A 21,711-nucleotide genomic window follows, 5' to 3' on the forward strand; every position below is an offset into this window, starting at 1 on the left:
CCCTAGGTCCACACAAACAGAAGAGTCTACTCAACTCATCTTTGTTTGCTGCATTCTTCAGGGCCGCAGAACACCATGATAAAAATAATTCCTTTTAACATGATAATTTATTGCCACAATCAGCTTCTCAGCATTGTTTGCAAAATTACCCTTGCAGGAACCACTAGCAACCAGGACTGCCAGAACCCAGCTTCTCTCTCTCCTGCCACTGGGAGGCCAGGACAGTCCGGACGGCAGAGAGTCTGGGCTCCGGCGCTTTCCATTTTTCTTGCCAAAGGAAATTAAGGGACCCCCCCCCCACCACCCATCAACAAACCTAAAATATTATCCCTGACTGCCCCACAAATTTTCCAAGACAGTCACGGCATTTGCTGGGATGGTCCCTCCCCTGGAAGGCCTGGGGCAGAGGATCCTGACGTCTGGGGATGGGGTTTCACCGCAGAAGGGCTTGGTTATGCTACTTTCTTTGCTAATACATTAGCACCAGGGCCCTGATCAGGAGTTCTTCTGCACCTGCACTTTCCCACCTGCAAATCTGGAATGAAAATAGTCCCTGGGATTGGTGGAAGCAAAGCAGTTATCACACGGATGTGTCTGGGGTGACATTAGTCCGTGTTCCCTTCCTGGGCCCTCCCCCATGCCTCTACCAGTTTCCCCCGGGGAGCTCTTCCATAATGCAATGCTTGCACTCTGATAAAACACCTGCTTCTGGAGAACCTGACCCAACACAGTGAGAGGCATCCTGCAACTTGGACGTGGCTTCTCGAGTCCACTGCAGCTCCTCACGCCAGATGTGTTCAAGATAGAACCCTCCTCCTACCTCCCTTCTCCCACGGTCCTAGGTCCATCACCCAAGCCCCAAACCTGCTAATCACCCAGGATCCTTCTCCTACCATCATCGTCTACAACTGACGGACCACAGGATCCTCCTCCTTTGGGCCCCGATGTCATTTTCCTGAAAATGTCCACCTCCTGGTCTTTCCCAGCACGGTCCAGTCTAAGCCCGCACAACCAGCCTCTCTGCCCCATCTGGACCGGTTCCGGGTCATACCCCATGCCTCAGTCCATGAGCTTTCCTGAAACATCTCGTTTTCTCATTATTCTCCTGCTTACACCCTCATTTGTCAGGCTAGACTTCTACCTTCCTGGCTCAGGGCTGAAAGAAAAGCCTTGATGACCCAGCTCCTGAATCCTCCCTCCCTGCCCTCCCCGCCTCATGCACCCCTCCCAGCGTCCCACTCATGTGCCAGCTGCACCCGTGGCCCTAAATGCACTCCCCTCATTTGCTTAGTGTCCCCTTTTAATCCCTCAAAGCTCAGTTCAGACATCACGGCTTCCAGGAGGCTTCCTGATGCCCCGGGGCTAATGAGATGGCCTGCCCTGTGTCCCCATGGCATCCTGCACACATGACCATCATTCCTTCCCACTGCAAACCCCCTCACTGTACTTGTTTGTATCCTGACTTATCTAGAAGTTCTGGGAGGGGGGCACCTGCTTCTCATTGATCTCACTGACCTCCATCACCACGCAAGGCACACAGCAGACGCTCAAAAAGTGTTGGGTGAGCAAAGGACATACATACAAGTTCCTGGCCCACAGTTGGCTTTGAAGAATCCCCCATTCCCCTCTCTTGTCCCTGCGGCCCCCCCACCCCCACCCCGATCTTGAACACACTTCACCCATAAACTCTACTTGCCTGCTCTAAGCAGATGCAATCCAGGGCCGAGTCACATGTGATATTTGCATATGATTTGCCAAAATTTGCATGTAATTGGCTTATGCCTGCAGAATCTAATCTCTGGCCATTTGAATTTAATGCTGAAGCCAGATCATGGAGATTTGCAGGAGAGGTGTTCCTTCTCCCTCCACCGAGCTTTCCCCTCTCCCTTCCTTGCTCACAGTGTTGCTCTGGCAAACCGGGGGCACCCGAGGTCTCGGAGCAGGGGCGGCAAGAGATGAGAGATGAGAGGGAAATGGGCCAGGAAGAGGATGTATGTTTTGCTTTTATAGCATCAGGAACCGTGTGTGTATAAAGGATCCAGACCAGGCTAAAGGCAAAGGTGTCCTTCCCATGTGTCTGGGCGCTGCTGAACTGGGTCTGGGAGTCAGCTCTGCCCCAGCTTTGAGCCAGTGGCACTTTGGAGTAAGAAGAGATCAGGTTGGAGTGAGGTGCGGTGATATCCTACAGGAAAAACAATAACACAGAACAGAGACTGGGAATCCAACAGGAATCAGGGCAACAGGCAGGCAGGAGAAATTAAGAGCCCCAAGAATGAGTGCCTGGGTGGCTCAGACAGTTAAGCATCTGCCTTTGGCTCTGGTCTGGGATCAAGTCCGCTGTCAGGCTCCCGGCTCGGCATGGAGTCTGCTTCTCCCTCTCTACCCTTTCATCTTGCTCATGATCTCTCTCAAGTAAATACATTTTTTTTTTTTTTTAAAAAGCCCCAAGAATGCCTAGAGACATGGCAGAGACATTAGATTGCCTATGATACAGGGACAGATTTTTGAGGTGATTTTAATAAAATCCAAGATGACAAGTTGTTTCCAGCACATGAAAGGATTTGGGGGTTGGGGGTTCCAGGTTGATCTGTGAGTGACAGAAGGTCTCCAAGCTGTTGATTCTCATTTACCTGGTGACATCTTCCTCCTTAGATCTGCCCTCTACCCTTCACTTTCATTCGTCCCTCCCATCATCCTCCTCTCGTCTGTGCAACCGCCACCCCCCCCCCATATCTCCTTTTCCCACTGTGGTTGTGGCCCAAAGCAGCTTGAGGCCACATGACTCACTGTCCAGGAGCCTGGCAGAAAATCTGGGGGCGGAGGGGCATAGGATGGACCAGCACCTTTAGAGCATGGGGTGGGGAGTATCATGGACAAACGAACACAGTGACATCCTAGCAAGTCATACCCAGATAGCACAATGTCCTAGACTGAGTCTGCTACGCTCCAAATATGAAACCGCGTGAAGTGTTTGCTGCTTCACACTTGCCTGCGAGGCGCCAGACAGATGCTCGCATGACGCTGAGATGGTCACCGCGAGCTCAGATGCTCCTGTGCTAGGCTTCCGTTTCCTGCCTGGCATCTAGGAAACGGGTCTTGCAAACCAGCCCTCTCAAGGAGCTAAGGTTGCTGAAGACCCCTAGGTGACGTTTTTAAAACAGTTGTGCTCTGAAGTAGCTTGAAATATGACAAAAACAAAATCAGAAAGTAATTTTGGCTCTTGTAGTTAGTTCCCAAACACAGAACTCAAAAGGTTGTGTGCAGCCATCACCTGGATTAGCTGCTTAAAAATGTGGATGCCCAGACTTCCGCCCGGGAGAGTCTGGCTCCGTATGCCTCGGGTGAGTCCCGACATCTGTGTCACTAGGATTCCAACAGGCAGCCAGAAATGAAACTCACTGACTTAGACCATTAGACTCTGCCCTTGAGGGCACTGCTGGCCAGAGATCAGTTGTAAGGGGCCAAGGATCTCTGAAAACAAGGTTCTCTGGTTGGGAAGGGCTGTATGTCCACCCAAACCATCTTTGTTTTTTGGTGGTTGTTTTTCTTTTCTTTTCTTTTCTTTTTAAGATTTTATTTACTTGACAGAGAGAGAGAGCTCAAGCAGGGGGAGCGACAGGCAGAGGGAGAGGGAGAAGCAGGCTCCCCCACAGAGCAGGGAGCCGGATGGCGGGGGGGCGGGGGTGGGCTTGATCCCAGGACTCTGGGATCATGACCTGAACCAAAGGCAGAGGCTTAACCGACTGAGCCATCCTGGCGCCCCCCCTCTTTGGGTTTGCCATGATGCAAGAGTGAGGAGCTCAGGTGGGTATTTGTTCTCTGTTCCTGTAGGGTTTTTGACACAAGGAGGGTCTATCTGCACACCCTATCCCCAGCCACTTGGGCATTTGATGTTCATTAACCTTAATTAGTAAAATTAATCACAAAGCCTGCAGCGAAGGAAGGTTTATTGATGTTTATTATACATGAAACTTGCCAACACAGGTAGAAGGCATCTTAAAGAAGAGCTCAGATTTTGGTCAAATTCTTTAATAAAGTACAAGAGGAGCAACGAAGTCTGGACATTCTGTGTTTTGTCCAAAACTTTCAGGCCCCCTCACCGCTGCCCGGTTGTTAAGGTGCTCAGATGGGAAGGTTACCCTCTCCTTGCTGATGTTCAGCCCTGTTTAATTAACACCTACCCTTCGGTCCCCAGCATCCTTTTAAACTGGCTGCTCTCTGCCCAGATAGACTTTTACACCTGTCTTAGCAATTCTGGGAGAGATGCTTTGAAGTGCCTTTTCCAAATCCCCTGTTAATGATCTGGTAATTATTGTGGTGACTTTTCAGTGGAGTGTGAAGTGTTTAGCTAGCTGGGGCCAGGAGAATCCCAAGGCTCCAGAAAGAGAGACAGAGCAAGGGAGAAAGGGGGGGGGGATCCGGAGTCTGGGGCTGCCCCAATGTCACAGAGGTGGCCCTATCGGGCCAGAGAAGGGGCCCTGCTTGAGGCTGGTGCAGCCACCAGGAGCTCCCATTGGCAGGTGAGACGATGTGTCTAAGTCCTGGGGCCAGTCTGACTACAGAATGTGGGGAAACTACACGAATGACCCCCAACTCCCCTCCAAGGATTGCAGCAAGCAAGGCCAAGAACCACGGCTGACTCCAGAAGCCATGGTCCTGCACGCAAACCCCCATCTTGTCCTCCACCCCCACCGCTTTGCCTTCACGATCCACACCCATTTTAAGCAATCGGGGCCGAGAGGGGGAGCCAGAGCTGTTGATACTTTTCTCTGGGTGCCACGGGGGCCAAATGAGGCCCAGCTGTGCAGGGCACCCTGATGTCTAGAAGTCAGGTATGCCACACATCTCCACACCTGTGCTCTCCGATATCCTGCTTCCACTTGGGTCTCTCACAGCCTGCCCGCCCCCTCACAACCCAAGGTGCCTGCAAAACACGATGTGTCCTGACTGCCCCAAGTTCTCACAACATCCGAACCCACCCTCCATCCCTGCTCCCAAAAAAGAAAACAAGCCTAAGGGAGAACTGGCTCGCCAGCCCTAAACCCCCATTTGGCCACGGAGTCTTAATGGGGCAGAAGATATCCTCGGGTGCAGGCCCCTTGTTTTTCCAATGAGACACCCCAGGACTCAGGAAGGTGCCTGGATAGGCTCACGATCAAAGCCTCCTCAGGGAATGTCGGGGCCTGGACTAGAACCAGGTCCCCTGAAGCTTCTCCACCAATGTGGCTTTCCCACCAGTGACCACCGTTAGTCTGCAGTCTTTGTATCTGCATGCGCTGGCTTGGCCTCCCCCACCCCCAGGGGCAGGGACAGCTAGCGTGCCCTTAGCCATCTCTGACATGCCCTTGACACAGTGGTATCTGATTATGGCTGCCAGTGTGTTGATGATCCTTGATCTGGCTTCTGGGGGCCCAGACCCCAGCCTCTGTTAGCTCAGCCCCTACCCTCAATGTGGCTCTCAGTACTGGTACCTCTTCTGGCCCTGAAACCCTGGGAGTTGCCCTGGTATGTTGCTGGACAACATCTGTGCAAGCCACAGCCCCCCATCTGCAGTTAAGCAAACCCAGCTCATGGGTGGTCTGGGATCCCCTTCTCTGCTTCTCTGGAGAAACTGGGAAGCCGATGCCCCAGGCATAAACATTATTTTTTTTAAAGATTTTATTTATTTATTTGACAGAGAGAGATCACAGTAGGAGAGAGGAAGGGAAGAGATCACAGAGAGGAAGGGAAGCAGGCCCCCTGCTGAGCAGAGAGCCCGATGCGGGACTCGATCCCAGGACCCTGAGATCATGACCTGAGCCGAAGGCAGCGGCTTAACCCACTGAGCCACCCAGGTGCCCAGCCATAAACATTTTTATGTAACTTTTTCTACCTCCAATAATGGTAGAATAATATACAACAAGTTGCTGAAAACAGTTTTCACCAAAATTCCTCTCAGGGAGAGTCTTTCGTGTGTTCAGAAGAAATTCGGAAATGGCCCAAGCCAGTAGTTCTGAGTGTGATCCCAGACCAGGGGCATCAGCATCATCTAAAAATCACCTGCGACCTTGACCTCGGGAGAGATGCGGATTGTCAGGTCCCACCCCCATCTTGCCGAATCAGAAATGCTAGTGTGGGCGCTTCCCGGAGATTCGGGTACAGTTGAGATCTGGGAAGCCCTTTGTGGTGGAGGTAGGAAAGCTCAAGGACACGATCCAGTGGCAAAAACCAGGGCTTCTCTGCCTTATAATGAGGGAGGGTCTGGTTACCTCCATGGCTCTAGTCAGGGGAGTCCCGGGATGAACTGGAGGGTGAGGAGAGGAGCTGGGAAAGAGCTGGATTGCTCTTCATGACAGAAGGGAAGGGCTTTTGAGGTTCCCTGAGGCCATCTAGAGGGGAGGAGAGTGAAGACAGTGGGCTTGGTGCCCAGTGGGGAAAAGGTAAGAGTGAGACCCCCATAACAGGGAGTAGTATATCGAGGGACCGTGCACAGAATCACAAGCCGTGGGCAATGCAACCTCCTCCCAAACTGTATGAAGTGTTGGTAACAATTATAGAGACAGCCACATGTGCTTGGGGGTTCCACACACCTTGGACACCCTGAGAGGTGCTCTGTTCAGCCTGGTGGTCTCAACACCGTGCTAAGCAGAGACTCTGTAAAAAGAATTGTCCTGGCCACACACTCTTTCACCGTGGTCAAGATTTCCGCATTTCCATAACCATGCCCTTATTTGGGTGCAACTGATTGGTTTCCCATTTTTTGCTCTCACGGGCAACAAAACCAAACAGAGGGGCTGTGTCATGCTTGGCTAGGGAGAACAGGGCTGGGGAAAGAGGTCCAGCTCCAGGGTAGTGCTGGGGTTTTCCATGGAGAGGTTCACAGTCCGCATCTCTGAAGTGCAAAGCATAGAGCAAATCAGGCACAATCAAGATGGCGACCGCCATCCCGGGGGCCGGCCTGGGTGGTGAGGACAGAGCACTGCCAGCTTTGGGGGGGTCCACCCAACTTGAAGGAGGCAGTGACATGTCACTGATACCATGTCAGGAAATGGCAGGAATCTGGCCAGCAGCCCAGGTACCAGGAAGAATGACCCCATGGTCCCAGTGGCCTTACTTGGACCACGGGCTCTGTGCACGGTCCCTCGATATACTACTCCCTGTTATGGGGGTCTCACTCTTACCTTTTCCCCACTGGGCACCAAGCCCACTGCCTAAGCCCATGAACTTCTCCAGGTCTCAGGGCTGGAGTCGGTCCAGCCTGGGCTTCCAGCTCACACCCGGGTCTCATGGGGCCTGACCCAGATCCTAGGCAGAGCTGGGAGGCACAAGGCTTAATTGCGTCAGCACGGAAGCCTGTCGAAGGAGCCGACACTCTCAGCCCCTGCAATCAATCCTCCACCCTGTAAACAGAGTTAAAGTGCGACGCCAGCAATTATCAAGCCCATCATTTTCCTCTTCTTCACTAAGTAAATTAGAAAGGCTCTCTGCTCTCACTTTGCAACCGGCCCTCATTTTTAAAGCGTGACTGTTAAAGCATCGCAAAGGGCCATACTTCGAGAAAGAGGTCTCTCATTTGAGGCTCAGCTGGCCAAGAGGCTTGGCCGCCAACCCTGGTTTTGCCGCCAATCCGTTTGTGATGTTTGGCAAGGACAGCACCCCTCTCTGGGCCTCGGTTTCCCCATCTATGAAGAATTTGGACAAGATGGCCTCCGGATGCTTTCCAATCCTCATGTCCATGGGATTGCAGGTTTGCTTGATCACTAGGGATGGCTCCGAGCAGACAGAAGCTTGGCTTCTTTTCAATCCGGACCTGACCCTCTCTCTGTCCTTCTCACACACAGCGATGAATCCCCGCAGGTGGAAATACACCAATTTTCATAGTAGTGGAAGAGCAGGGGAAGAGCCCCTCTCCCAAGCTTCTTCTGGAAGCAAACCAGAAACATACTTACCCTGCATAGGCCCTGATCTGATTGTTCTACAACTGCGACTGCATTTCCCCTGTGCAGTAGAATAATTATGAAGCCCATTTCACACACAAGAAAACTGAGACGCGGCAATGTCCAGAGTATGTTGAATCCAGGTCTGTGAGCCTCCAAAACCCATGTTTGTAGCCACAGTTCTCTGAAGTAAAAAATCTGGACACATTAGCAAAACAAGAACGAATACAACAAAAGGATAGGCCACCTTAACACGAAGGCAATGCCAGGCAAGACACCTGCATGACTGAGTGTATCCAGGTAAATGACAGATGTCCCCAAGCATGCATGAGCCGAAAGACCCAGGGGGAAGCTTGTGGTTAGAAGGCAAGAGAGTATTTGATAAACATGTTCCAGTGTGCCTGGCTCTTTCAAAAATGGGTTCTTGCAGAAGTGGAATGCCAATTATTTTATTTGAAGAGAGTGTGTGGTGGTGTTTAGAAGCAGCATGAAGGAAATTTGTACGATGCCCATTAGTGGCTAAAGGGGAACATCCAGTTGCCTTTGTTCTGATGACTTAGCTCCGTCCCCTAGGTTTTCCATACTGAAAGCCTCAGAATTTACGATTCTAACCACTCAATGGCATTCTAACTTCTTTAGAAGGTGGCTAAGCGAACCACAAAATATCACTTGCTTTAAGGGTTGTCTTTTCCCACCTCCTACCAAAAAAAAAAAAATTACTTTTATTACCAAAAAATGTTTTCTAAAGACAGTGTCAGTTAGGTTCATCTATGACAGACGCTGCCCCTGGAAGGGTCCCCATCAGTGTGGTTTAGTCGATATCCCTGGTCTTTGATCTTCTTTATCTTTCTCTTGAATACCTCTGAATCATTGATAAATACACTATTTAAAAATCCATCAATGTCAAACCCAAAGGCTCCCCGGTGACCTCAGGAGCCCCCCAGGCTGGATGTCTGCCCAGCTAAGCAGTCCCTGCTGAATACCCAGTTTGTGGCACCCACTCGTACCAGGCACTCTGGTGGCCCTGGAGGCTGAGTAATGGATTTGGAGAACCGAAATCCGGGCCTCATCATTAAGGATGCACCAAGTTGGAGAAACATCTTCTAGCACTTTCAGTGTCGGTGGGATTTATGGGTTGGGACTGAATGCAGGCTAGACGCATTTGGAAGGCTGAAGAGATGCAGACGAGCGGCCCAGCCATCCCGCACCTGCTTCCTCATCAGTAAAACAGAGCGGAACCCACCAACTGTTGTTGGTAATGGTGCGGGGTGGGGGGTAGGGCACTGAGCGGGGCTGTGATTAAAAATGAGGGGTGCCTGGCTGGCTCAGTTGGTAGAGCATGTGACTCTCGATCTCAGGGTCATGAGTTCAAGCCCCACGTCAGGTGTAGAGTTTACTTAAGGGGGAAAAAAAAAGAATAGGAGGATCAGAGGACATTTGAATCTTGTTCCACCACAGTGTGACCCTGTACAAGTGACTGAATCTCTCAGAGGCTCAGCTTACCTCGTCTGTAAAATGGCCATAGTAATCCCTTCCTCAGGGGACCATGGTGAGGATGAATTTCAAGTGCTGGACGCAGCACCTGGCACACAGTGTCTGTTAGGGGACAACTATCCTCTGTGAAGATGCCACTGCCAGGCCAAGTCCAGAAGAGGTGCTCGCCCGGCAGCCAGTCCTTCCCCCGTCAAATCCTTCCACACACATAACCACCTGGGCACCATTGTCCTCCTGGGTCTCTTTTAGACATTCCCATCTTTCCATAACAGCAGAGGCTTCCTCTGTCCTCCATGAATTCTTCCCAGAAACCCAGAAACTCTGGACAGAAAAGAAATACCAGCAGTGGCCCTGCCCACCCTGCACCCACGGGACCCACGAGCAAACAACGCATGCACCAGACAGAATTAAGTCTGACTAACGGCTTGAAGCTGCCAACAGCGGCCGTGTCCCAGGAGGGCCTGTGATTAATTGCCAAATGAATTGCGTGGGCTGTAATTGCCGCCTGGGTTCCTCAGAGGCAGAGCTCTCTGCTGACCACAGTGGTCAGGAAGAAGAAATGTCCACGCCCTGGAGGTCTGGCAGAGGCACCCAAAAAGATCACGAGGGCTCATGGAAGCAGCAGGCACAGATTGTCAGTATCTCGTCTGTGAACACGGCGCGGGGGGGGGGGGTGCTTCAGGAGCTCCTGCGACGGGTCCTCAAGTGTCCCATCTGAGGAATGGGATTTCTCAGGGACGCAGGCATGAATAGCATTCTTCCCCCATTCCCTGGTGCTCCCTCACCCCAACCCCCCCCCCCCGACACACAGCGACCTTCCCCAGTGACTCTGACGTGGCTGAGCCACTCGTTTCCAAGCCTTTCTCTTCTCTGTCCTATTTTTACAATTCTTTTGTGGTTCTTGCTTATTTCTCAGTCTACAATGTGTGGGAATAATATCTTAATTCCACCCACATAATAGGAGAGGACTCACGAGTTACTGTACCTGCAGCACTCTGAGGCCATCAGATGAAAGGAATTCAAATAACCCAAAGAGATCTTTTTGTCAAGTCTTACTTCATAGGCAGCATGCGCAAAAATTAGCTGGCGCCGGAGAGGGCCGTCAGAAATGAAGAGAATGAAATTACGTGCATCGTTGCTGATTATTTTCTTTGAAGTCCTTGATGCTTGTTTTATACCAATATAGTGCATGTAGAAAAACTCACTCTGGATTTTAGGAAGAAAACAAAGATGTCTTCTATTTGTTTTATAAAAATTTCAGGATTGAGGGAAAGGGAAGGAGCCTCATTTGCCTTCCTCCCTTACATCCATAGAAGGAAGATCTAGTCTCATCTAAAATGTTGCTAGTAATTCAGGTTTTGCTGACAGGTCCCCCCCTCCCCCCCCCCCCCCCCCCGCCGGGCTCATGCCTGGGAGCAGGGCTCGTGAGATGGGTTCAGCCTTCGACACCTGACTCGGCCCAGCCAAGTGGTTCCCCGGCGGGGCCTCAGCCCCACACAGGGGCAGATGAGCAGGCTGGTAGGGACACAGCAGTCCCACTGCTGGGGCATCGCTGTGGCTCTGTCCATCTCAACTCCCTAAACCGCACCCACAGCCTGCTGGCCAGACCCACAGTCTTTTGAATTCACTCATTCACCAACTATTACTGAGCATCTACTATGTGCCCCATACCGTTCCATGGAATAAAGCAGATAAAGCCCCGCTTTGGGGAGATAGGCATCCCAACAAAGAGACATTAAACAAAGAAGAAAGATGGACAGCAGGTCAGCTGAACGTGAGTACCAGGAAGACGTGCAGGACCATGCATGGGAAGGTAGTGACAGGGACAGAGGGAATGGGTGCTGTTTGACACTAGTGGTCAGGGAGGGTCTCCCTGGGGAGCTACCTTTGCAGCAGAGAGCTGAGGGGGACGCAGGAGCAAGCAAAGGAAATGTCAGAAAGAACAGTGTCCAGGGCAGAGGAAACAGCAAAGGCCTTGAGTTTGGCTCAAAAGCGGAGTTTGCTCTGCGTGTTCCAAGAACAGCAAAGAAGTCAGTGTGCCTGGAACAGAGCCGGCGAGGGGAAGGGAAAGTGGTAAATGGACCCAAGGGCGGGTGGAAGGAACCACACAAAACACACAGGGGGCAGGTCTCTGCGTGTAGCTCAGGCACCACTCTTAACTGGCCAGCTTGCTCAGTCAGCAACAGGGTGTTGCACACCCCACGCCCCTGGCTAGCCCTCCCGGACCCTGCTGGAGGCTGAGTCTGAAAACGGCAACGGTTGCAAAAAGGGGGTGAGGCCTTAGTATAATTATCTTTTTTTCCCCCAGAATAGGTGCACATTTTAGAGAATATGCAAAATGGAAAAAGGGATGACACAGATACAGAAAAGGAAAGAGGACAGGTAGCCAGGAGTATCATTGTTTCCTCACTGTTTTCCAACCTTCATACAACAATGTGGTTATAAAGTAATATATTGAATATGTTTGTAACATATATGTTTTTAATGTTTTTATTTATTTTTTTAAAGATTTTATTTATTTATTTGACAGAAAGATCACAAGTAGGCAGAGAGGCAGGCAGAGAGACAGGAGGAAGCAGGCTCCCCGCTGAGCAGAGAGCCCAAGGCGGGGCTCGATCCCAGGACCCTGAGATCATGACCTGAGCCGAAGTCAGAGGTTTAACCCACTGAGCCACCCAGATGTCCCTTAATGTTTTTAGATATGTAACTCTTTTACGATTCTATGAAGGTAATAAAACATACAGATGAAAGTTTCCCTTATTTTAATGTTGCAAACCCATATTGTTGTTTATATGTTACAAACCTATATTATCACAAATGGTACAAACCCATATTATCTCTTATAAAAATACTGTACAGCTGATGGTGAATTATGTGTGTAAGTCCAACAACCAAACTTCAAGGTCCTGTGTTGTTTATCCTGAAGGATCACAGCAGGATTTTGTTAGCTGAACTGAAGGACTGGGGAAAGGAGATCACTGCGTGTATAAGACGGCACTTCGGACTCAGCTTCCAAAACAATTTTCACCCCTTAGATAACAAATATTCAAAGATGCAACCTTCAGAGAAATCAAGAACATATCAACTTGAGAGAATTTCAAATATGGAAAAGAGAGCAGTGCACAGTATAAGCCACAAACAAAAGCACAGAATATCAGCCATATTGCATATACAATATAACATGTTCATATATGTTTATAAAACATGCATCTTTTTTTTTAAAGGATTTTATTTATTTGAGAAAGAGAGAGTGGAGGGTGGGGGGCAGAACAGAGGGAGTGGGAGACACATTGAGTGTGGAGCCTGACTCAGGACTCGATCTGAAAATCCTGAGATTTTCAGATTAAGAGTCAGACACAACCGACAGAGCCACCCAGGTGCCTCAAAACATGCATCTTTATAAAGAAGCTCAACTGAAAATTTTCTCAAGATAAAACAGGTTTCACGATATACGAGCTTACCTTCTGTCAAAGGAGAAGCCCAGCCTCCCTAAGGTGAGACATCACCAGTTCTGAGCCCCTACCCCATGCTAGGTACTTTTCTTGTTGCTGGTAACCCAACAGCAAACAGGCCAGAAAATAACTTAGTTCTTATCTTTTCTTCCCAAATTCATTGTCCAAAAAGACAGCAGATCAGGGTGCCTGGGTGGTTCACTGGGTTAAGCCTCTGCCTTCGGCTCAGATCATGATCTCAGGGTCCTGGGATAGAGTCCCGCATCGGGCTCTCTGCTTGGCGGGGAGCCTGCTTCCCCCTCTCTCTGTCTGCCTGCCTCTCTGCCTACTTGTGACCTCTGTCTGTCAAATAAATAAATAAAAGAACATATTTTTTTAAAAAAGACAGATCAATCTAGAAAACACACGCTTAATTGTCCCTCTGCATGTGAGGTCTCAGAGTCTGGGGTACGTGCTGGAAAAGTGGGCAGAGGGCATGTTGCCAGGACACGGGGCTATGGTGGTACAATTCAGCAGCAAACGACTTGACCCAACCCGCCCCCCCAGTAGAACTTTGCTCCCTTTCTTGCTGCCTTCGCTACTGGTCAGACAAAGCCAGGAAACCCCCACCCGTGGCTGAAACACTAGAGAGTATCCTCCACTGCTGTACACAGTGACCAGACTTAGAATGTCCCCCCCCCCCACCTTCAAGACTGGGCCTCGCTCAGCCCTCAGATGCCCTGATGTTCTTGGGCTGATCACTAGCCACACTGCTCAGTCCCCCTACTTGGCGGCTGACAGATTCTGTTCCCGACATGCAAGGCTTGGAGGAAGAGTCATGTATAATAAAAGCATGAAAAGACACACTGTTCTTTCTGGGCACACCACTTCCCAGCAGAAAAGGAATAAACAAAAGGGGAGTCCTATCCCCTCAGGGAGATTAACCATTTCTATAGAAACCAAGGATTGTTCCAGACACCCACATCAGGCAGGACTGGTAGTAAGAACATCATAGCAGCCACCATGTGAGCACATCTGTGGACAGACAGACACTGGATCAGGTGTATTTATCTTAGTATCCCTCCTATACAGGTACCCCACCCCCACTGTTCAGATGGAGAAACCAAGACCAGATCAGAATAATGACTCGCCCAGCTGGAAAGGGGCCAGGTAGGTTCCGATATTTTGAGGCTGTTTTTAGGTCTTTCTCCTCCTGGTTTTTACTCATTGTTAGAAATAATGGACAAAGCTTCCAGAAACGTAACCAGCCACAATGCCTAGCAATGGAGTTCTGTTCAGGAAACTTACCTCTGTGAGGGCCATTTTGTTGGCTGCTTCTGCGTGTCCCTCCACCCCTTCCGTCTCAGACTCAGGAATCGCTGGTGTTCACGGATCACAATGGCTTCAAACCACGGGTGCGTTCCCTTAGAGGGCATCAGTGATCCCCCGCACCCCGACCCTGAGTGTAAGAGGCCACATTACTAGGAAAGTGTTTTTTAAAAAATATAAATCTGATCGTGGCTCCTTGTTCTTGACTGATACCCCAACCTGCTGTCCTAACGGGAATCGTCCCTTGACATGGATTCTACAGACCAACACTCCGCTACCTGCCAACCAAGGCTGTGCTCCGGAGAAGCGGTTTCCTGCGAGTGAAACTCCCCATCAGCACCTCTGGAGCCGCACCGCTGCTGGCTGGGCTCACACTCCCACAGCCCATCTGCAGCCCAAACTCCAGAGAGTTCTTAGCATTTTCCTCAAGGTGCCGCTTCTGGGTCTATTGTGCCCGAGGCGTATTAAAAAACAAACTCTACCGATTGGAGATTTGAGATTTCTACCGTGGAAAGGTAGAAAGCCTAGTGGCCCGAAGTCCTGGTTCTGGGTTGGAGGGTGGCCTTGGGGTACCCGCTCTCGGCCTCAGTTTCCCCTTCTGTAAAACGAGAGGGGTCGCGGTGGGCACTAAGGCGCGACCTCGCAGGCTCACCCCTCCCGCGCGACCACGGGATGGTCTCCCACGCAGGACGCAGTTCTCGCCCGGTGCCGCCTCCCCACCACCCCCGCCCCGGAGTCGGACGCGCGGGCCGCTTCCCCCGGCGGGGCCACGTCCCTCTCCCCTACCCCCCACCCCGCGGCTCCTGCGACCCACTGCTCCGCCCCCGGCCCGGCCTCCCGCCCGCCGCAGGGTCCGAGCCCCGCTCCCCGCGCGCGTCCCGCCCCGCGGGGCCCGTGGAACCCCGCCCTCCCTCGAGTCTCGCAGCCGGGCGGGCGGAGGGCGGGGCGGGGCGGGGCGGGGCGCGCGGGGGGCGGAGCCGAGTCGGGGAATCCTGCTCCGGGCGAGCGCCGGGCCCTGCAGAGCAGCCCGGCCGTCCGAGGGCCCCCGCGGCGGGGGCGGCGGGGAACCCCAGACGCAGCCGGGCCGGGAGGGATCCCCGTGCCGAGCGAGCCGCCGCCGCCGCCGCTGCCGCCTCCGCGCCGCCCCCGCGGGCTGCCAGGTGCCGGGCGCGCCCCCACTCCGCCCGGCTGCCGGCTCCCGCGGTCCCGTCGTCCGCTCGCCGGCCCGTCGCCCGTGCGCCATGCAGCCGCCGCCCGCCCCGCGCGCGTAGGCGCCCGCCGCAGGCCATGCTGCTCCCGCTCGCCGCGCTGCTGGCCGCCGCCTGCCCGCTGCCGCCCGCCCGCGGCGGGGCCGCGGACGCGCCGGGCCTCGGCGGGGCGCCCCCCAACGCCTCCGTGAACGCGTCGTCCGCGGGCGAGCCCGCCGCCCCGCGGCTGCTGGCCTCGGCGGCTCCCGGGCCCCCCGAGCGCCCGGGCCCGGAGGAGGCGGCGGCGGCGGCGCCGTGCAACATCAGCGTGCAGCGGCAGATGCTGAGCTCGCTGCTCGTGCGCTGGGGCCGCCCGCGGGGCTTCCAGTGCGACCTGCTGCTCTTCTCCACCAACGCGCACGGCCGCGCCTTCTTCGCCGCCGCCTTCCACCGCGTCGGGCCGCCGCTGCTCATCGAGCACCTGGGGCTGGCGGCCGGCGGCGCGCAGCAGGACCTGCGCCTCTGCGTGGGCTGCGGCTGGGTGCGTGGCCGCCGCCCGGGCCGCCTCCGGCCCGCCGCCGCCGCCGCCGCCGCCTCCGGGGCGCCCACCGCGCTGCCCGCCTACCCCGCGGCCGAGCCCCCCGGGCCGCTGTGGCTGCAGGGCGAGCCGCTGCACTTCTGCTGCCTGGACTTCAGCCTAGAGGAGCTGCAGGGTGAGCCGGGCTGGCGGCTGAACCGCAAGCCCATCGAGTCCACGCTGGTCGCCTGCTTCATGACCCTGGTCATCGTCGTGTGGAGCGTGGCCGCCCTCATCTGGCCGGTGCCCATCATCGCCGGCTTCCTGCCCAACGGCATGGAGCAGCGTCGGACCACCGCCAGCGCCGCCGCCGCCGCCGCCCCCGCCGCCGTGCCCGCGGGGACCACCGCCGCCGCCGCTGCAGCCGCTGCCGCCGCCGCCGCCGCCGCGGCGGCCGTCACCTCGGGGGCGGCGGCCAAGTGACCCGCCCCGCTCCTCCCCGCGTCCGCCCTGTGGCTGCGCTCTCGGGTGCCTTTCCCGCCGGGAGACTCGGCCCGTGTGCTTCGTGCTGTAGTGACCGTTAGTTCTCCTTTCGGGGAGGGGGCCGCCGGAGGGGCCCCAGCGACTTGGCCCAGCGACCTGCGCGCCGCGCGTCGTTCCGAAAGGCAGGTGCCAGCCCTTGCGCCCGAAGGGTGGGATCCGCAGCTAGGAGGACCGACAAGAGGGAGACAGGGCCCTTTCCCCTCTATTGTATACCCCTGCCCCCCTCCCTCCCCGCACCCACGTGCCCTATATTCATGGCAGAAAATGACCAAATCCTGTGTATTTGTTTTATATATTTAATACCTGTTTTATGAAAGTTTTAGTAAAAAAAAAAAAAAATCAAATTGCTATTGCTGTAGGAAGAGAAGCTCTTTGTATCCAAACATAGTATTTGAAGTTTGTTGTTTTTTAATTTATTTAAGTGGGGGGAGGCATGGGAAAGATTTCACACCCACATATTGTTACCGCTAAAAATGAACTTTATGAACCTTTTCCAAGTCGATCTATCCAGTGACGTGGCCTGGTGGGCGTTTCTTGTACTTCTGTGGTTTTTTGGCTTTTAATACAGACATTTTCCTCCAGAGATGCGTATGTAGCTTTTTCTTTATTTGATTTAGGAAAAGGAATCCAAGAATTACAAGTTGTTGCCCTGAAACCTAAAGGAGGGGTGCTCCAGAGTGAGAGAGGGGCTGATGCTGTCTTCCCTGCCTGTGTAGGGGAGGCAGGAGATGGAAACTATGTTACTTGCCCTAATGGTAATTGTTTTAGCTCCACCAGGCTGCCCTCCAGGAACCACCCATCCCCACCCCCAGCCTCACTGACATTTGTCACGGGGCATACAGGGTTTTATGTCATTTGCCTTTTGGTCCCCTGCCTCACAGTCTGTGAAAGACCCAGTAAAATGCCAAAACGGTAAAGTCAGTAATATCCCTTGAGCAAGGTATCTTTCAAGGAAACGACTCATTTTAAAAAGCATGTAGATTTCCATTTCATATGTGTTAAGTGTTCGCATAGGAGCACATTTCAAAAGCTAGTTTTAAAACCTGTGATATTATTTTAGCATTAATAAGATTTTTTTTCTTTAAGGTCAATTCTTGATTGACCTTGGTCAACCAACTCTAGTTCCCGATCACAAGACTTTCCTCACTCCTGGTTTCCACGGTGTAATGTCTGCTGGGTAGTACTTTCAGATTTTTCCTGGTTTTCAGAAGAAGGATAAATGAGTAGTCCTTAAATTGACTCCATATAAAAACCATTTTAAAGACCTCTTTAAAAGATTTTAAAACTACTTTCCCTTGTTCCATTTCCTCCCCATTTTTGAGTGAATACTTGATATTGTCCCAGAGCTTTGGTTCTCAGAGTAGGGTCTCTGGGCCAGCAGCACCAGGGAACTGGTTAGAGATGCAAAATAGAGACCCCATCCAGGACCAACTGAATCAGAAACTCTAGGTGGGGCCCACTCATCCGTTTTAGCCAGCATACTCCAAGGGACCCTGATGCATGTCAAGTTTGAGAACTGTGGGCTAGTGGAAGGGAACCTCCAAAATACGTAGCCTCCTTTTATCTTGGGTTGTCTCTATGATATCAAAGACATGAGACCCCACTCCACTGGAACCGAAGAAGAGGTTGGGTCATTGCCCTGCAGCCTCAGCTACCCGTCTGCCTCTTTGGAACCTCGGGCTTTCTCTGGCCAAGGCCAGCCATGAGAGAGGAGGAGGAGAGGGTGATGGCCTCTTCCTCCTCCTCCCCATCTAGACATTGAAGTTCAATGTGATGCAAACCTACTAGCCTCGCAAGTCCCTGTAAATCTTAAGCTCCAAAGCAAGGGGGTCAATGAGCTGCACTCTTTCCAGCCCTGTGTTATCTAATGGGAGACACACCAATAACTGTTACCCTTGGTCAGTTTTCACAGTAAAATCACAGTATTTGTAATTCTGGAGGGCACATTAAGTATTCCTTTTTTTTTTTTTTTAAGATTTTGTTTATTTATTTGACAGACAGAGATCACAAGCAGGAGGAGAGGCAGGCAGAGAGAGAGGAGGAAGCAGGCTCCCTGCAAAGCAGAGAGCCCGATGCAGGGCTAGATCCCAGAACCCTGAGATCATGACCAGAGCTAAAGGCAGAGGCTTAACCCACTGAGCCACCCAGGCGCCCCTCCATTTGAATTCTTTTACCCAGATCCCACGTTTCTACTTTTTCTCTTCCATTTGGGTAGCTCTGTAATTTCCACAATCAGCGATAATAAGGGCACTATCCCCTAATGCCAATGCTTGTTTAATCATCAGGCCTCAGGGATGCCTGGGTGGCTCAGTCAGTTAAGCATCTGCCTTCGGCTCAGGTCATGATCCTGGGGTCCTGGGATCGAGTCCCGGGTCTGGCTCCCTGCTCAGTGGAGAGCCTGCATCTCCTTCTGCCTGCTGCACCCCCTGCTTGTGCTCTCTTTCTCTGTCTGTCAAATAAAATCTTAAAAAAAAAAAAAATCACGCCTCCTAGATAGACATGTCAAAAGAAAGTCTGTTCCTGTTCCTTCTCAAATGATGGTATCAGCCAGCATCCGTTGGGTGACACTGCTGCACTTTACCATCCTGAGAGCTCATCAGCTTAACACGAGAAAAACATATTCCTTCCTATGCCATACGGCCAAAGTCGGCAGAGGTTCTGCTCTTTGGAGTCACTCAGGGATCCGGGCTGAGGATGACTTTGATCTGACGGTATGGCCACATCACCCAGTTAGGAGGAAGGAAACTCACTCAAGGCGATTCAAGGCTCCAGCCAAGAAGTCACATTCTGTCCACTCATTGATTGGAAGGAGTCATACGGCCCCACCCAACAACAGAGGAGCCGAGGAAGTCGTGCTTCCAGTCCCCAGAGGAGAGCAGAACTTGGTAGCAGGAACAGCATTGACACCCAATACCACTGTGACCGACAAGGCACCCAGAATCCCAGGACTTGCTGAGCAGACAGAGTTTACCCCAGGAATGCCATCCCGAGACTCTCCTCCTGTGGTCTCCATATCACCTGCCCACACTGGCAGCTAGACTGCCCCTCAGGATTTCATAAGTGAAGGAGATTTATCAGCCTGATAGTGGTTCCTCTTTGGGCAAAGTGGGCTCCCAGAGAATTCAATCTGAAAGATTAGGACAAAAATGCACTCTGGATCCTGTGATGTAGGAGTCATGTAGGGAGCAAGGGCGGGGGGCAGGGGTGGAGTTAGAATAAAAATGGGGAGAAAGGAGCGGAGAAGTCGGAGCAGACACCGCCTCTCTCCTGACCTAGCCCCTCTCCCACTGCCCAGACACGACTTATTCACTGACATTCGGGGCAAGAAGGTGGCTGGGCTTCACTGTTCCATTTTTCTCCTTTCACTGGGGAGAAATCATACATTTCCCAAATAGGTAGGAGAGGTTTAGCGTTATAGGGACTGGGAACATTAAGAGCAAATACAGACATTCGGTTCGTGGCTGAGCCTTTCCCTGGGAACAGTGGGAGGGAATGTCTCCAAGGAGAGGACAGAAGGGCAGAGACCAGCACCCCAGACCCATCGGGTTGCTGTGGGGTGGCCACACCTCACACTTCGTTATGGGTGCTCAGAGAGCTGTCCCCTGCCTGGTCTCTTCCTGGTGGCCCTTCTGTTACCCCTGCTTCCATCGCAGGACAATCCTCTAGAGACAGTGCCTTGGCCTTTCCTGGCTCTACTGTGCCTGACCCTCTGGGCGGTAGCAGGGGAGGACCGCTCACGGAGCATAAATGAAATAGAACACAGATTTCTTACTGCAGTCGCAGTGGGCAGGCACTGACCAGGCGTTGCCTTCTCTCCCTGGCTCTTCCCTGCTCAGGCTTCGGTTTTTAGGGCAAATCGCTCCACAAAGTCTGCTCACACTCCGCCTCCGCAGACCCTGGGGTCCCCTAGATCTTCCTTGCCAGGTCTTGGCCTCTGGGACTTCTTGTTCTCTTATCCTCTGTCTTTCCTGAGCCCTGCCCTGAGGGCAAGAGTCCTACTGGTCTCTGGCTCTCAGAAATCTTCAAGAAGCCACTCTTCTGTGCCTACCCCTTCCCATCAGCTCGGAATAACTTCTTCCACTCCCACCTCAAGCCCGTCCCTGCTCAGCTCCTGCGGTTTGCTCCAAAGCCAAGTGCTCTCCTAATAGCAGACTCCTTACGGTCCACAGCCTCCTCCTTTAACTGCCTCTTGGGAAGCCCTTCTTCTCTCATCCCTCTTGTCCAGTTATCAGGCCAGCCTTGGCATCCCCCAGGCCAGCACTGACATGCGGTGATTTCTGCCACACCCAGGACAGGACGGGTCGAAGCAAGGTTCAAAGAGGGTAAGGATTCCCTGTGGTCCCATACGGACTGGTGGCATGACTGCTGCACACCCAGGACAATTAAATCCGTCTCCCTGCCACGTCCTTAGCATTTTCTTGATGTTCCCACTGCCCGAACTATCTCCTAGAGTCCTGGGGTGAGCTTTCGGGATGCCGAGGACCTGGGACTTTCTGCACTTGCATCGGAGCAATGGTGAAAATCAAAATAATTTGCATCTTGATAACCCCTAAGGCCCCATTGGGACTCTGCATACAGATTGTCTCCCACTAAGCTTTTCTGGCACTCTAGGAAAAACCTACCTCCATTCAGGGTGCCCTCCAAGACCCGCTTTCTGGCTCTGTGACCAGTGTTCTCGCTGGGCCCCTGGGCAGTTCCGTCAGACTTCCTGAGGTCTGCCAGGCCTGGGGTGGAGGGGCAGCAAGATTGCCAACCCCTTAGCTCTCCGCCCCACCCCTGCAGGTCTGACCCCCCACTGCAGGTTTGAAACTCATGCGGAACTTTAAGGAGCCCCTATAGTCCATGACCATGCGGCAGCTTCTCCAAGTTCTTGCTGTTCCCCTGCTGTGGGAACACAGTGGTTCTCTGCCCGAGGATCTGATAGTGAATTCCAGCCTACCTCTTGGGTTTCCTTCCTTGCACACTAGCTTCCTTGCACATAGCCAAGTCACGACACGTGCTGTGTCATCACCTAGAAAAGTGATTTTTATCATTAGAGTACCTTGGAATCTTATTTCAGAATATTTGAAGATCATAGATGTGCTCTGGTTCAGGTTAAATTCTGTGGCTCTTCTAGTAAGAAAGATGCTGATGTTCTGACCGTGGGCTTTAAGTATACATAATATGGCACCTACGTCATCTCTCGTGTTCCTAGAAAACTGAGCAGCTGCTGGAAGAGAAGGGCACGGGCAACAATAATACTGTTATTTGTAATGGTTATTTGGGACTGGAAGAGTGAGTGGTCCGGAGCCATA

At 52.6% G+C, this 21,711-nt stretch overlaps 1 protein-coding gene and 1 long non-coding RNA gene across 4 annotated transcripts; one reads left to right on the top strand and one right to left on the bottom strand.

The window, feature by feature from the left end:
• Window positions 1-11,884: 11,884 nt before the first annotated feature.
• LOC309864128 lies at window positions 11,885-15,026 on the bottom strand. 3 transcript variants are annotated; one of them, XR_014311380.1, is made up of 3 exons: window positions 14,150-15,026; window positions 13,825-13,876; window positions 11,885-13,204 (listed from the first exon to the last, which is right to left on the bottom strand). It is a non-coding gene; the product is annotated as an uncharacterized lncRNA (long non-coding RNA). The 3 variants fall into 3 exon arrangements; XR_014311379.1 differs by lacking the exon at window positions 13,825-13,876; XR_014311381.1 differs by having other exon boundaries at window positions 13,825-15,026.
• Window positions 15,027-15,120: 94 nt separating this feature from the next.
• On the top strand, window positions 15,121-16,998 carry TMEM158 (transmembrane protein 158). The gene has a single exon (XM_082690377.1). It carries the CDS (start codon window positions 15,458-15,460, stop codon window positions 16,355-16,357), a length of 900 nt encoding a protein of 299 aa, XP_082546503.1. The 5' UTR covers window positions 15,121-15,457; the 3' UTR covers window positions 16,358-16,998.
• The last annotated feature ends 4,713 nt before the right edge of the window (window positions 16,999-21,711 follow it).

The sequence above is a fragment of the Mustela nivalis genome (genome assembly GCF_964662115.1).
Source record: "Mustela nivalis genome assembly, chromosome: 1".
NCBI classification, from domain to species: domain Eukaryota; kingdom Metazoa; phylum Chordata; class Mammalia; order Carnivora; family Mustelidae; genus Mustela; species Mustela nivalis.